At 37.3% G+C, this 16135-nt stretch overlaps 1 protein-coding gene across 2 annotated transcripts in view; it reads left to right on the top strand.

The window, feature by feature from the left end:
- The window catches only part of ADAMTS6 (ADAM metallopeptidase with thrombospondin type 1 motif 6), a 145258-nt gene that overhangs the window by 33390 nt on the left and 95733 nt on the right, over positions 1–16135 (top strand). For both annotated transcript variants that reach the window (XM_005151915.3, XM_031051632.2), the window contains exon 7: positions 15086–15129. In XM_005151915.3, the coding sequence (XP_005151972.1) occupies positions 15086–15129 (44 nt within the window). The remainder of the gene's footprint in view (positions 1–15085; positions 15130–16135) is intronic.

The following is a 16135-nucleotide window of genomic DNA, read 5'->3' as shown; positions in this document are numbered from 1 at the left end:
ATATTAACCAAGAGTCTTGGGCCCCCTTGCCCTCTAGGGCTATATCCCATGGAACCTTGCTAAGCAGGTTCCTGAAGAGGCCATAGTCTGCTCTGTTGAAGTCCAGGGCAGTGAGCTTACTGCACGCTCTTCTCACTGTCTTGAGGACCTCAAATTCGACCATTTTGTGATCACTGCATCCAAGACTTCCCTGGAGAGTCACATTTCCAACGAGCCCTTCCCTGTTGGTGAGCACGAGGTGAAGCAGGGCACCTCTCCTCGTCGGCTCCTTTATTGCTTGCAGAAGGAAGTTGTCTTCCGCACAATCGAGGAACCTCCTGGATTGCTTGTGCCGGGCCGTACTGTTGCCCCAACAGATGTCAGGGTGGTTTAAATCTCTCATGAGAACAAGGGCCTGTGAGCGTGAGGCTTTTCCTGTTTGTCTGTAGAGTTCTTTATCCCCAGGTTCCTCTTGATGAGGTGGTCTGTAACAGATCCCCACAATAATGTGTCCCATCACTGTTCTCCCTTTAACCCTGACCCACAAACTCTGTGTTAACTGCTCACCTGTCCCCAGACAGAGTTCCTTACTCTCCAGCCTATCCCTAACATAAAGGGCAACTCCCCCTCCCTTCCTACCGGGCCTGTCTTGTCTAAAAAGCCTGTAACCTTCCATTCCAACCCTCCAGTCAAAGGAGCCATCCCACCATGTTTCGGTGATGCCTATTATATCATAGCCCTGTAGATGTGCTCACATCTCTTAATTCCTCTTGTTTATTCCTCATGCTACGGGCATTTGCATAGAGGCATCTGATCCGAGCTCCAAATGAAGCCGGCTCAGTGGATGGAGTGGCTAGAATATTACTACATTGCTCAGAGTATTTATTATAGGTGCTGGCAACTGACTGGGTGTGTCGGGATGGAATGATGCTCCCCTCCCCCAACACAACTAGTTTAAAGCATCCTTGACAAGTCTGGCAAGCCTCCCAGCAAAGCCACTCTTCCCTTTCTTTATTAGAGCAGTTCCACCAGCCCCCAGTAGGCCTGGCCTACAGATGTGGGCCCCATGTCCAAGACACCCAAAACCTTGACTATGACACCACCATTTTAACCGTTTATTAACCTGTCCAATCCTCCTTGCCTTTGGAAGGTCCTCCTCTGTGTCTTGGAGAATTGTCGAAAAGACTATCTGAGCTCCAGAACCCCTGACCACCTCTCCCAGAGCTCTGTAGTTCTTCTTTATAATCCTCAGGCTACTATTATCTATATCCCTAGCACCCACATGTATCACTAGAAGCGGGTATTAGTCCGTGGGACTTACTAGAGCAGGCAGCCTCTCTGCAACATCCCTGATCCGTGCCCCAGGTAGGCAACACACCTCCCTTGCGACTGGGTCAGGCCGACAGATGAGCGCTTCTGTTCCTTTCAAGGCAGAGTCTCCTACTACTACAACCTGCTGCTTTTTCCTGGCGGCACCAGTAGAGATCTTCTGCACCAGTGCACCAGCCGGCTGTTTCTGATGCAAGTGCATTTCCTCATCAGCCCCCTGCAGGACAGCAAAGCGGTTCTGGGTGGGGACAGCAGATTTAGGAGGAAGCCCCTTGCTTTTAATTGCTCTCTTCCTCCTTTGGTTGTTTTTTTTTTGTTACTAATTCCCAGCTTCCCTGATCAACAGCCTCCTTCTTTCCTCCATGAGTTAGAGGGGAATCTTGAGGCCCCTGTGCTATTTGGGCCTGGAGCAAGCAGTCCTGCTTCTTCTCAGCTTCCCTGACATCTTGCAGCTTACTGACAACATCCCGTAGCTCAGCCACCTGCTGGAGGAGGACCTCCATCAGGGAGCAGCGAGCGCAGCCCTGCCCATTCTGCACCTTTCTCTCACCAGACCAGTGCAGGCACTCTCTACACTCCAAGCTCTGCACCGCAACCTCCCCACTTACTGGCTCTGTCTGGGTGCCTACGCTGGCCACCACTGGGGTGGCCGGGGCAGAGCTCCCAGACCAGACCCTGGTCGTACAGTGAGTGCTCACCATCCCGCTCGCCTGCCCTCACGAACTACCGCACAAACTGCCTCGACCTGCTCTGTTTGTCCGCTCTGTTCACCGCGCTCCTGGTCGCCGTGCTCCCTGGGTAGATTTTTAACCACTCACAGTTGGTGCCACTCCTCCTGGCTCCGCCCCTGGTGAGTCACCTCCTCGCGGTAGCTGAGCTCTTTGCAAGTCCTGTTGAGGACTTGAGGCTCCCTCCTCAATGGCTCTTGTCGCTCTGTGGTGAGGCTTCTGGACGCTGATCTCCCCCGGCTCCGCTCCGGTGCCACAGGCATCCTTTCTCAAGCCACCCCCCTCAGTAAGTCATATATTAAGAATATCTTCTGTAATTGATTATTCATATTCAATATTTTGTGCTCTAACATAGTTAATTCGTGTGCTAGAATGGTTTTTTTTTTTTAAAAAAAGGTAAGCCTACTTTTCCAAATATAATTTAACGTGTGATTCTCATCATTATTGTGTTCCTGTGTTCAGCTGTAAGGGATTTTGAAGAGACAGAATATTCAGAAAGTGACATCTTCCCTTTGCAAACTAACACTCTTAAATTACTTATAAATAGAGGTATCAGAAGCCTTTCACAGTATTTTAGGCATAGGTATTAATTTGGCTAAACCAGTAGCTCACTTGTATAGAAACAGAATCATTATCATATAAATTGAGGTGACATTTAAAAAAAAAAATTTACTTACTGAAAAATAAAAACCCTCAAAATTTATCAAATTTATTAAAAAATTATCTAAAACAAGACATTCTTCTTAGGAACAGAAAACTCTTTAAATATCATTTAAAACTTCCTCTTCTGTTTCATGACAAATATGTAATTTGTTGGTTTTATTATAATAAAGTTATTGACTCAGTAGATGGCACTCTTCCCTCTGAGTCACTAAGGTGCCTAGGTCATCCATATTCAAGGTTTCCTTTTTTAAATACAGTATAGACTTGATCCCGACTACTTCTGCTCATTAAAACAAGAATATCAGTTGTCATATTCTGACAAAATTTCTGCCTAATTATTAAATTCTTGCATGTCTCAGTCTTCATTAGTATTGCTGATGGATAGCTTCCTTTTTTTTTTGTCTGAACTGCTGTGTGTGTTAGTGTTAAAACAGTTTTAGCACACCCCCATACATAGATTCCTGCAACCCCCACTTCCCAACTTGAGCTTAACAGAGTCTGGTTATCAAATCTTTCCTCCCATAACTATGTCTTCTGACTTCAGTAGAGTTGTTTTCATACTAAGATGAAAATTGCCAGTGTAAAACATCAGTTAGTTACATTTCAGTATAATTTTATGTGAGGTCTGTAGTTATGCCGATACTCTGCACTCATAGTATCAAAACAGGATCTCCTGCCATGACTTCTTATCTGCTGTTTTGAAATCTGCCCTTTTTGCCCCAATGGATCTCATACCATTTTGTGATACAGATTTCAAGTAGTATTATTGGACACATACTAAGTAGTATTTCCTTTTTCATTTGAGAAGACAGAAAAAGCAGGGAAGTCCATCTTAGGCGTTTTACAATGTTTAGTGAGAGCATCCTCAACGCAGGAAAGAATGGTAGTTTATGCTGAACAGGCATAATGATCTTTGATACTCAAGTTGTATACCAGTTTTGGGGGGTGTTAAGAAAACCCTTGCTCTGGCATTAAAGGTACTGAAACTGATCTGTGTTTAAATGGGGAGACTTTTTTCCCCTCTAAAACCAAGTTCTGATTAGTTCTTATGAATAATTGATACATTAAGAATACTTAAAAATGCAGAAACCAAAATGCATTGTTTCAAATCAAGTACTTCTTTGATTTTTTCCTCCCCTTTTTTAATTCTGAAAAAAAAAGCAAAAAGCAATTTGCAAAAAAATTGAGATAAATTCTGATCTGTTGTCACTTTAATTAGTTCCAGAACTTTGGCATTAAGGTTTTCTGTTTCACAATGAGGTGGAATTTTGGTAGTCTGGAACCTTGCTACTTACTAATTCAAAAATGATGAGACTTAAGAGCTCCTTAGTAATGGCTTTAGATTCTGTATAAGACTAACCGGAGTGTCAGATTGTGGCATTAGTGAAGGAAAAATACTTGGATCATGTAACTAAAGTAGTTTTTCATGTGTTTAATTGTTCAGATTTTTTCCAAAGTTGAGATGTAGTTCTTAAATGACCTACAGTTGGTATGTTTTGGTGTTTTAAGAAATGTTGACCTAACTGGTTTTTGTGGAAAGACTCCTACACCTACATAAAGTAACACTGATACCAGGGACATGTGAAAGACTGTGTAATAGTTTAGACATATGGGCAACTTACAACAAAGTACCAGCATAATACAAGAAGTTAGCTTCATTATATTTTGTCACACACTAAGCTCACTCAGTTAATCTTTCATTATCAATAATCTCAGAGTTATGATATTGAAGGAAAAAAATGCTTTAAAGTCAGAACTAGAAGGATAGAAACTTCCAAAATTAATTCTCTTTCCCATATGTCCACTTACAAATCTAATTTTAAATTAGCTTTGTACTGAATTGCTCAAGGGGTGATGCATGGACTATCCAGTGCTGCTGCTGCAGTAAAGTCTCTGTTGTAGGTATTTGTAATACTATGTTACGGCATCAGATTTTTATTGTTAAATCTAGTATTATCATTATTTTAGTTATTTCTGAACATTTTGTTCAGGTTATGTTCTGAAAACTGTGGAACTTGGTGTTTCATAGACCTGGTTGCATTTAGCTTCCAGATGAGCACGATTGTTTTCCAGACCTCTTTAGATGGTTCTTTGGATAGCACTGAAGTTGCATTTGGATGGCCTTCACACTGCCTTAGCCAGACCCATGGCAAATCTCTCACTTATTATTCTCGGCAGCTTGAGAAAGGGAGTGCTATAGTGATTGGATAAATAGGGAGGAAGAGATACAAGTAGTTCCTTTGCTTGCACATTAATTTAGCCATAATGAAAGGTATTTGCTTACATTGTAATTTTAAGACAGTTAGTTCTGCTTAAAATTTGCAAGGTCATAAGTAGTGCTGACAAATATTCATTGTCCGGATTCTTTTGGAAGACATGTCTATCCTATGAGCTCTTTCAACCACCTGCCAAAGTGGAGTAGAATACACTATACAGTTCTGAACAGGATGTTTGGAAACACTATAGAAAAATTGTACTCCAAACACTAGCAAAATGAAGGAATTCTTTAGATGTGCAAAATGCAATCTGTTAAACCATGGAAGTGTTTATATGTCTTTGATCAAGACTGGTTTTGAAACTACTTTTGTACATTCTTTTAAAGAGCTTTAGAACTTAAATACATTTATTCATGTCTATATTTTAAAATTTTTAATTATATTTATTTCATATTTTTTGCTTTAGGCAATTAGAAGTTCTACAAAGTAGGAATTTTGATTAAAATATTTACATTCATGAATGACTTGTATTTCTTGAGTAAAGCCACACTTAATAGCAACTGAAGTAATTAAGACTTAACTAATTAAGAAATTGTGCACCAGAAATTACAGTTAATATGTTGAGGGAAAAAAAACCCAAGACAAACTGGTATTTTCTGCATGTTATCCAACCTCTTTCCAAGCATCCTTAATTTTTAAACTTCTATGTTGATCCTTGTTTCTGTATAATTTGGATAGAAGTGTTTCAGTTCACTAATTTTATGTAAATCAAAGTGATAATTTTGTAATTTTAAAACAGTGAAATTCTCCATATTTTTCAGCCACAATGGAGATAAATACTTCATTGGATATTAACTCTCTTGTTTGCAGACCTTATGGTACTTATTTACATCTGTTTATAATGGGTTAACTACATTAATTGGAAAAAAATTACTGAGTTGGAAATGGTAAAGCATTTTTATTTCCTTTCAAGTTGAACTTTTTGGATTTCTTATAGTTAGTGTTTTATGCAGTTGTGTTGTGTTTGCAGAAGAGTGTCATACATGACAATGTCAGGTGATTAAAAGTCAATTAATTGGGGGACTGTGGTTCAAGGGGTTTCATATGTAGTTGTTAGTAAGATGTAGGATTGTTCCAACTCAAAGTGGAATGGGACACTGATTTCCCCCTCCTCCCCATTTTCTATGTTGGTAAAATATTTAAACTACAGTGATGATGGCTGTAAAGAAATTTCCATTTTGAGTATGTAATTGGCTTTCATTTTCAATGAATATTCTGAACACTTGTAATTTTTACTATTCCATAATTATTAAATAAGCATTTCAAAAATTTTCAGAGAACAATTATTTTGATTCTGTGGGATTGAGATTGAAAAGGAATTTTGAAGGTCTTTGGCCCCATGTCCTGCCCTAAGCAGGGTGAGCTATGAGATCAGTTATTCTTTTAATGACATCTGTAGAGGAAGCTAAACTAGTTTCGGAAATACAACTACAAGTGTTTGTACAAAAGAAAGAAAATGAGGTTTGTGTGTAAATGCTTAGTGGGCTTAATAAAAGTACTGAAGAAGTATTTATTTTCCCGCTTCAAGATAGGTTAGGTTAGGAAGACTAGTTTGCAAAAGTAATACTTGAATAGTGTACAAAAGGGTAAAATTAAAGAACTGGCGAGGAATTCCTTTTGACAACTGGTAGTTTGAATATGGAAGCTTGGTTTGAAGAATTCATATGCAGGGAAAGGAATCTGCCACGTGCATCCCATTGCAAGATGGATCACTGTTGCTGCAGCCCATTTTCTTTCTTAGCTAGTACTGAGTCTTTTGTCATTCCTTATTGGTAGAAGTACTAAAATACATTGCACCAGCTTCACTCTTACATTCTTCAAGGTATGGGGAGCTAAGTATGTATGCATACAGACAGTCTTGATAGACACTGTAGTCTAATTGCAACTTGTATGCATTAAGAGTAACATGCTTTGTGAACAGCCACTGTTGTAAAGTAAGTTACTGTTCTCATGGTACTTAGCCATTCATTTACAACAGTTAGTTGCTGTTGTCGTTGAAATGATTTGTAAAAAATAAGCTAGACAGAAAATGAAAAGTTGCAGATATATGTTGCAGATATGCAACACAGACTTCTTTTGTCTTGACTGGAAGAAGTATTTCTTCCTGCTGTGTATAGTTTGGAGAAGAAGGTGAATCAAAGATTTATATGAAGTTCTGGACTGGATGCATGGATTCAACTTCTTGATACAGAAAGATTTCAGAGATCAGTCTCAGGTGCGTAATTTCCGTTTACCAGCACATTAAAAAAACCACTCCAAACAACACCTCTCCCTTCTGCTCCCTCCAAAAATAAAACACCAACCCAAATTAAGTTCCTTTTGGTCTTAACATATCTTTGGGGTATCATTTGGGAAGACGCTTTCTCACAAACTGACAAGTTCTCAGTCATGTTATTCTTACTGTAGACCTATTCTTTGTTCACTTCTTTTAAACTTACCTTTGTTAAAACAGTCATTACTTCTGCTACCATTCTGTCATTGTGCATTTCTCTTCCTCTCAGTTCACAGGCAGTCTTCAAAATTTGATAGGTGTAGAACTCAGCAACAGCCTATTTGGTGGTATTTACACATGCAATCTGGAGAACTGTCACAGATGTCAAGCAATTGATTGACTTTTTATTCTTTAAGTAGTGGCAATCAAATTAGTTGCTGTCATTTCTTGATGAGGAAGAATCCTTTATTGTTTTACAGGAACAAACACTACACTTGTACAATAGATTGTTTTGAGTTTGCCATTAGAACAAAAATTTCTTTTGATACTAGTCAGAGTTAAAAAATATCTGAATGGAGTCATTGTCTTTCTGACCTTAAGAAGTCAGCAAATAGATTTTCTTCCATTCACTGAAGCTTTCAATTACTGCACTAAGCTACTGAAATTCAGCTCTCTGTGTAAACACAACTCTGTCATTACCCAGATTCCTTGTGATTGTTTATTTGGGCCTAGGAACAGGGCTTATTGTTCTCATCATGTTCATGAAAAACAAGTCATAATAATATATGCTTAAGAGTTTCAATCCTTTCAGAGAAATTTTGTAAAAATATCAACCAGAAGTTAAGGGGGGGGAAGGGGGTAATCACTGGTGGTCTTTCCTCTTTTGATTCTATTATTTGATAATATTATGATTTTACAGAGAAGATTTGGGCTGCATGTAAAATATACATTGTTAGTTCAGAAAATTAAGTATTAACAATTGTTTGGAAAAGAATAAAGAACCTTACTATGCTATTGAGTAAACTGGGCATGATATGCCTATGTCTTGAATAGTTCGTGTCATTCTGGCCTTCTAATCTCAAAAAGTTTTAGGAGAATTGGAAAAGAGAAGAATGATAAAAATACAAAAATTTCTTTACAAGGAGTGACTTAAGTTGAGGATTCCTTGGAGGAACCAAATTTTGGAAAAGTAGAATTTGACAGATTATTCCAGTGATCTACAAAGTTACAGGTTGTATGAAGTGCATAAACAAGGAACACTATTCATTGTGTCTTTCAGTACAAGAACTAGAGGCTGACCAGTTAACCTAGCAGAAGAAAGGCTTAAAACAAGAAGGGGGGCAACCCTTCATGCAAGATTTAGCAAATGTTAAAAGTCCTTGGCAAGTCACTTCATGAAAGCTGGGTACACACATAGGTTGAAAGGTTGCCTAGGAAAAGAAGAAAAATCCATTGGGAGTTACTAAATATCCAGAAGCACATGTGTCTCAAAATATTGAAGCTGAAAATAGTTGAAGATGGGGAGGAGTATTGGGGTAGATGCCATTTTATGCTTGCCCGGGTGTTGTGCTTTCTGGGACATTCTTGTAGACCATCGTGTAGGTAGGGTATCAGGATAGTGGAATCTTTGGTCTGGCCCATGTTGCAATTCTTGTATTCTTATTTTTGTAGCAGGTGTGGTCTGTATACCTGGTACCCTAATGAACTGCTGCTCAAGTACTAAGCTTGTACTAACACAATACAGTGTAAGGGTAGATATAGTGGGCATTCTGTGTATAAAGACTTGTCATCTTCAGAGGAACTTGTAAACTAATAATTTACAATATTCAGAAAGTTAGAAAAAGAGGGTAGGCAAAAGCTTATAAATATATCTTCAATATGTTATTGTTATAATTTATCTCATTTATTTCTGTACAACAGAACTAAAATTTGGTTAGTAATCATAGCTGCTGGCTGTGTTTCCCTTGTGCCAAAGGTCTAGAGTAGTGGCTTCCTATAAATGGTTTAGCATAATATTTTCTGCTGTGTGGCAGGATGCCCCCAGCCATGCCTGTGTAATTAGTTTTACTAGTCTTCCTTTTTCCAAGACACTGTTGCAGTAGCAAGCTCTAAAAAGCATTGCCCTGCAAGCTGCTTGAGCTGCTCTGAGTTGATGTGCTTTGAACAAAAGCTTTATGTGTTAGGTGCCAGACTTTTCCCAAATGCACTGATAGAAAAATTACTAGCAGTGTACTTGGAGTAGATATGCAGAAATTGCTGTTCTGTGCTCTAGGCCAGTTTTAGCTAATCACATCCATGTAGCTCTGTCTAAATTTTGGCTCAGTACTGACAATGCAGTAAAACTGTGGAATCCCTTGTGAGGGACGAATTCTGCAAGTTAAGTATTACCCTACAGTCTGGTGATAGTGAAAATGCTGAATCTCTGTTGTTTCTGGTAAGGAAGTCACAATTGCCCCAGATAGGTAGCTCTACATTTCTGGGGCACTAGAATAAAAACCTTTACTATGGATCAGGAGTAGTCCCATGGAAAGAAAATCAGATACACCACAGAAAAGTTTAGAAACACTTCTTGTAGTTCTGCTAGATTTAAATCCTGGGTTTTTTTTAATGGGTTCACAGTCTCCAGCTTGCAAACTTTGTGCCTATCATTCAGATTTATACAATTTTGAAATCTAAATATGGTTTATCCAGATAATTTTTTTTAAATGATTCTGTTGAAAAATGCATGGTTGAAAAGTCTCAGTATTGAAGGGGACCTAAAGCCAGGCATGAAATAGAATTAACGTCTTCTGGAGAAGAAGTATGGATTCATTTAATATTGGGCTATAACTGCTAGAAGTTCTGGAGCTCCTTCTGTATGATGGTTTATGTGGTCTGTACAGTTGTCAGTAAAGTGACTGCAAAATACTGAAGACTGTCAAACCTCTTCAGCTCGGATGCTGATGTTAAATCCAGAAGCACAGAACTTGGTGCAGGGTATAATATGGAAAGAAACAAGATGGATCTTTGGGTAGCAACCCTAGGCTGAGTCTGTTGGTGCTGCTATGACTGCCATCAGGGTATCCCTCAAAATTATGATTATAGCAGGATTAGCCTATTTGCTAGTTGACAGCAGCTTGAGCTGTCAATTGATCTCTGGTAATCTTAATGCTGTAGAGAGGGAACCCTGCTGGAACCTGTTTTCACTGCAGATCACAAAATAAAATACAAGGAGAAGGGATGAATGAGACAGAGCAGCAAGCCTATACATGTTGGATGCAGAAGACAGAAAAGGAAGAGAAAAAGTCTAATGGTGGAGAAATCAAGGCAGAGCAGAGAGTGATGTGATGTTGCTAGTCCAAGACCTGCAAGTGCCTGGCTGTTTCTTCAGTGCTGGATTTGCTTATAAGGCTGTCTCCAGAGTAGTTCTAGAGTCTACTTGGGCAACTAAAATAGTCTAATGGGTTTGTACTATGTTAATTTGATGTCACGATATTGTGATTGAGCTGATAATTTCTTACTTTGTATAGTAATGTATGATCTACAGGAAGGTTCTGATTAGAAGAAGGTGGGAAAGGGAAGTATTTTGTGTTTTTCCAGAGTTTCAGATGATGTTACTGATATGTCAGCAGACAGAGAAGAATTACCTGTATGTTTATGCTGATTTTAATCCACTGAATAGCACTTTTCATAAGAGCAAAGATTGCTTTACAATAACTGTAATACCTGAATCAGTCAGCAGTACTGATGCTGTTTGAGTTGTGTCAGGTTTGGTTTTTTTGTGGGGAGGGAGATGTTTGGGGTTTGGTTTGGTGGGTTTTTTTGTTTGTTTTTTTTTTTTTTCCTTAACACTAGCAGAGTACTGACTAGTATTTTCAAGTTTCTATAAGTGTCTGGCTGAATACTTAACTAGGTTGTGATCTAACAGTTTGTAGCACTTGATATTCTGTACTTACTTTATTGTCTTCTCATTGCTGTAGCTGGTAAGGACATATTTCTATGTGAGTATCATGGCTAACACTGGAAAGGGAAGCTCTTAGCGTGGATGGCTGTAGAATAAACCCTGAAAAGCACCAAACATGTATATCGATACAGCTAGGCTTAGAAAGCAGAAGATGACTAAAAAACCTGAATGTATTATTTCCTCAAAATAATAAGAATTTAAAGTGAGTCCTCTGATTTTTGATGACTTTTTACCAGTGATTTGAAATGGTGTATCATGGCCTAGGATATAGCTCAAGCTGAGAACCATTTCTGGGTCTTCATCTTGTCTTTAGAAATATTTTTGTTTACAAACTGACCTATGAAGTGATCCATTTTCGTGTAATTAGTATCTTTTGCAATACCTCTGCTGTATGCTTGCATGACACATCAATGGTGTTGAAGAGAAACCTCTCTGTTGATACTTCTTCTTATTAATAAGTAAAAATTCATTTAGACACTGAGGAGTGCAATTTACATGGAGGGAATGTTTTATTAAATCATAATCTCATAATCAGCTTTTTATATCTGTCCTAAGTACACTGGTAGTACTGCTGATCATAGTAAATTTGCAACTGCTACACCAATGTTAACGTTGCCAAAATTGATGAAGACAAATGACATCATTAAAAAATCTGTTTCAGAATGGAGTTTATTTTCACTTTTATGACTACATTTGCAGTTTAGAAAAATTAGTATGGAGGTGTTTTATCTACAGTGCAGTTATTAAAAATGTATCTTTTTATATAAATCAGGAGAATTAGAACTTAGAGCACTGCAGTTTTTTCTAGCTGAAACTCAGAATTTCATTTTATCCACCCAAGCTCTAAGTATCAGAAAAACGTCCAGTAGAGCCAGACTCTGGTTGTCTATGGCAGTTTCAAAGACAAGGAAAACTAATAATAGCAAAAAGTTATTTCTGTTGAGTGATGTGTAACATGTATATTATTCTTTTACTTCCTTGGTTTGAATAAGTCTTTTTGGTTTGTGGTTTTTGAGGAAGAAACTAGATAAGATGTACTTTATTTTAAGGCAGAATGCTGTTGTGGTATACCACTTTCTCTAAGGCTAAGGATATACTGCAGTAAAGCTTTTAGAAAGACATCAACAAGTATTGTGTTATAAAGAGTATTGCTGTTTGCAACCTGTGCAAATCTAATCAATTACCAAATTGTCTTAAGAATAGTGAACTGGATCACAGTTCTCTAGCATTAGTGGCATTGTCTGCACTTGCAAAATAACCTCCTTTTACTCATAGCCAAGTATGTGCATGCAAAAGAATAGGATGAAACTATAATCTACTAACTGTTTGGGTTTTTAAAGGTTTTTAAATTTTTTTTTCCTTAACTTAAAAATAGGAATTGGAAATACCAGATAGCTTGAGGTTTTTGTTCCCTTTAAAAGAAGTCTGAGGTTTCAGTTTAATTCAGCAATACTTTAGTTTATAGTTCTAGGTGTTGCAACTAAGTTAACTTATTTTTATTTATTTATTTATTTTAGTGGGGGGTTTTGTTTTGTGTTTTTCTGTGTTGTTTGTTTGTTTGGGTGTTTTTGCCTAGTTTCTTAACACTTCTTCAAATATGAGATACATGATGGGGTATGTAGGTAAATCATGTTTTGTAGCATGAAGAATAGAAAGTAAAAGATCAAATTCTAATGGACCTGTTGTGTTTATTGTTGGGCAAGGGTGTAAGAAATGAACAGTCCTTATTTAAATAGTTTACAGCAAATTTGTTTTACAGCAAATGAAAAATAAAACATTTCAGAAATAACATTAAAAATGTTCCCTAAAATGAACTCTTAATAATTTGTAGTATTTAGCTGTGTTTCCTCATAGACAGGATAGAACCAGTTCTTTAGGCTTTATTTTGTTTTCTGACAACCTTTTCAAGCAGGTCAGTTGTCAAATCCTGCAGTATTTCCTACATATAAAGAGCTTTATGTCTAGTCATACCTTTCTGTTGGTTTTGTCTAGCTGAATTTTCTTGTATTCATGTACATTTTACAGGCTTTTTCTCATCAGTTTCCTGTGATTGTAACTTTTGTTTCTTAAACTCTTTTTCATTAACTGAAGGTGAGAAGTGACTTCAGGTTCATACCTGTATAAGGGTAAGCATGTTGAGGACATAAGGGCAACTTTTTAGCTCTGCTTGAATCGATTACAACATTTTACTTTTAGTGGAACTGGGTTTCTTCTTAAAGATCCATTTTGTGTAAAGATCTATGCCTTTAATTGTTTTCTTCCCATTCCCACTGGATATTGAAAAACATTAGAAAACCAGTACTTCCTGTGCACTGCACAGACTTCCTTGTGTTCAGTTCTAAACTACATTTTAAAGAATTAGAGATATTTTGTATTTTCTCACTGAATAAGCCTGAGCCCTATCTGCTTTTCTGGGGGAATAATTTTGCATGAACCTCAGTAGGTTTAGATTCACACTTTGTCCTAAATGCAGAAATAAGTTTGCTTCCTTAAATATGGGAAAGGCGGGAAATAGTCAGTAAAGATCTTTCTGCTTGTCTGTACCTGTTTATGACATGCCAAGCCTGCTAGTTTGATTACCTCCACTCTCCAAACAGCAGATGGAAAATTGAGAGCTCTGTGTACAGATAGGATGACAAAGTTTGATCCACCTTGCTGAGATCAGTGTGTATGAACACTCGAATTCAAAACTGAAGTTGAATCCCGCAAACTGCTCCACACTCAAAACCTTTAAAAATCACAGGAATTCCATGTGGTCACAGCAGTCTACATGCATAGAGAGAGTTTGCTGGGTTTGTTCCAAATTTTAGGCTTTGCTTTTTTGTCCATGGATTTGGCTTACAGACAGACCTTAACTCTTTTAGCACTGAAAGATATATGTCTTGTGATCAGACTCGGATGTGATAACAATCCCTAGATTATTTTTAACAGAACTGTCTGGTGGCCTGAAATTAGTAACTATTTGAGTTAAAAATTAAAGTATAAAGATAGCATCTTTTCATCTTTGTTTCCGTTCACCATTCAAAAGAATGGAAATATTCTGTAAATAATAGAAATTATTCTGAAATATAGAGCAAGAAAATTAGTATACGTCTTTGAAAATCAGAGCTGCTGTAAGAATGTTATTATATCACTAGCCCTATCACAAGATTGTGTATTCAAAATATGATTATGTAATTAATGAATTGACTGCTGCATGACCATTGCTGTTAGCATTAGCTGTTCTGCAGGAAACATTTTAATTTAATTTTCAGTTTCAGATACTTGTTTGTTAACTGCACACAAACTCATTGAACTTCTGTATTTGAAGGATTGTATCCAAAATTGTGAAAATTGTTCTTCGAAGACAGTATTTGTCTTTTGGCAAAAGTTTTTTTTCATTTTAGATTGCTATAGTATACTCTTTAAGACTCCAATAATCATTACAAAATAATGAGAAGGAAAATATAATAGCATTTCCTAACAAGATTTTTTAAAAAATCTTATTGTTGGTGTAACAATTCAGTTACAGTTTTTAACTAGAATCAAAGTTTAAGCAGTAGGACTTACAATTAATATTGTGTAGTTGATAAGTCTAAGACTGTGAGAGGATTCCAGTTATGTTCACACAGCAAAAGTTAAGTGTTTTCAATCAGTAGCAGTCTATACAGATGCTGCTGTGATTTCGTAATAGCATGGTAGACTGCGTTATGGAGCTGGTGATTACAAAGATCCACTTTAACCATTTTTTTCTTACTGGCAGGTGTCCCACTGGCCTGAGGCCAGCGGCTGTGAGTATACTGCAACTTGTGGTTTACACCAGAGTGTAGAAAATGCCGACACCAGCTGCCTGCACATAATTAAGCTGATTGCGGTCTGACAACTTGAACTGTGATACAGATATGTGATAAGTATACAAAATATCTTAAAAATTTGATTCTCTGACATATTTTATCTACTTTTTTTTCCTTAACAGATATGATATCTGCACTTATAAAAACAAGCCTTGTGGAACGCTGGGTAAGATTATAAAGAGAAATTTCAGCTTCTATTTGCTGTTTCCTTGCTTTTTACTCAGCTATTAATTTATTGAATGATCAGATACTTTAAAATTCATATTTTCAAAATTTTGCAGATGTATAAATATGAACAATGATAGGAAACCTAGGTGGGTCTTGGCTTTGATACATTGCTGGAACTTTAATAAAGTGAGCTCCTGCTGTGTATTTCTTCTGTGGCAGCTGTAGTTCTGGTAGCACATAGCAAATGACTGGAACTTACTTCTTATAAAAGAGAATGCTGTTTATTTCCATTTGACCTTTCTCTATGATCTAGGTAAAAATACAGGTAAAAGGCTTCAGAAAATTCAAACACCAAATAATGAAAAAAAAGCCATACAAAATAAACATGCTTAGAGGTTTACACTGTCGCTCTGTTGTACACATGGAGTACATCTTCAGATTGCTCCTTTTACAAACCTAGGAGAAAAATATCATGATGTATAAATTACAGTGATATAAATTACAGTAACATTGAAACTCCTTAAAACAATACTTTGACAATGAAGAATCACATAGCAACCTTAGGTGCAGGACGGAGAGCTGTCGTTCTCTCCATACCTTAATTTGTCACGAGAAGTTATTTACTATATTATGGTTACTACCTTTGATAGTGCTTTGATATATGAAAAAAACATTAAAGAATAATGTAAAATTCATATACATTTTTTTTCAATTCACGTCCTTGCATAAGGCTCGTTCTCAGAAGACAGTATTCCAATTTGTGTAGTTCAGATTATTAATACTTTTCTCAGTCAGAGTTCATAGCTTGCTTTGTCTTTCTGTGTATTACTAGTGCATGCTTTGATAGCCTTAACTCATGTTAATTATTCTACAAGTCCTGCTCCAGTCAGCATGACACTTCTGGCACAAGGATGTAGTTTCCATGGAGAAACATACTAGAATTTTGCCGGCTGTAAATTTAAACAATATCCACAGCATGTTTTAGTAAAAGACAGATAATGCTG

The sequence above is a fragment of the Melopsittacus undulatus genome, chromosome Z, assembly GCF_012275295.1.
Source record: "Melopsittacus undulatus isolate bMelUnd1 chromosome Z, bMelUnd1.mat.Z, whole genome shotgun sequence".
Classification (NCBI taxonomy): domain Eukaryota; kingdom Metazoa; phylum Chordata; class Aves; order Psittaciformes; family Psittaculidae; genus Melopsittacus; species Melopsittacus undulatus.
The sequence above is the reverse complement of the archived record's forward strand: the minus strand, read 5'-3'. Positions and strand labels throughout refer to the sequence as shown.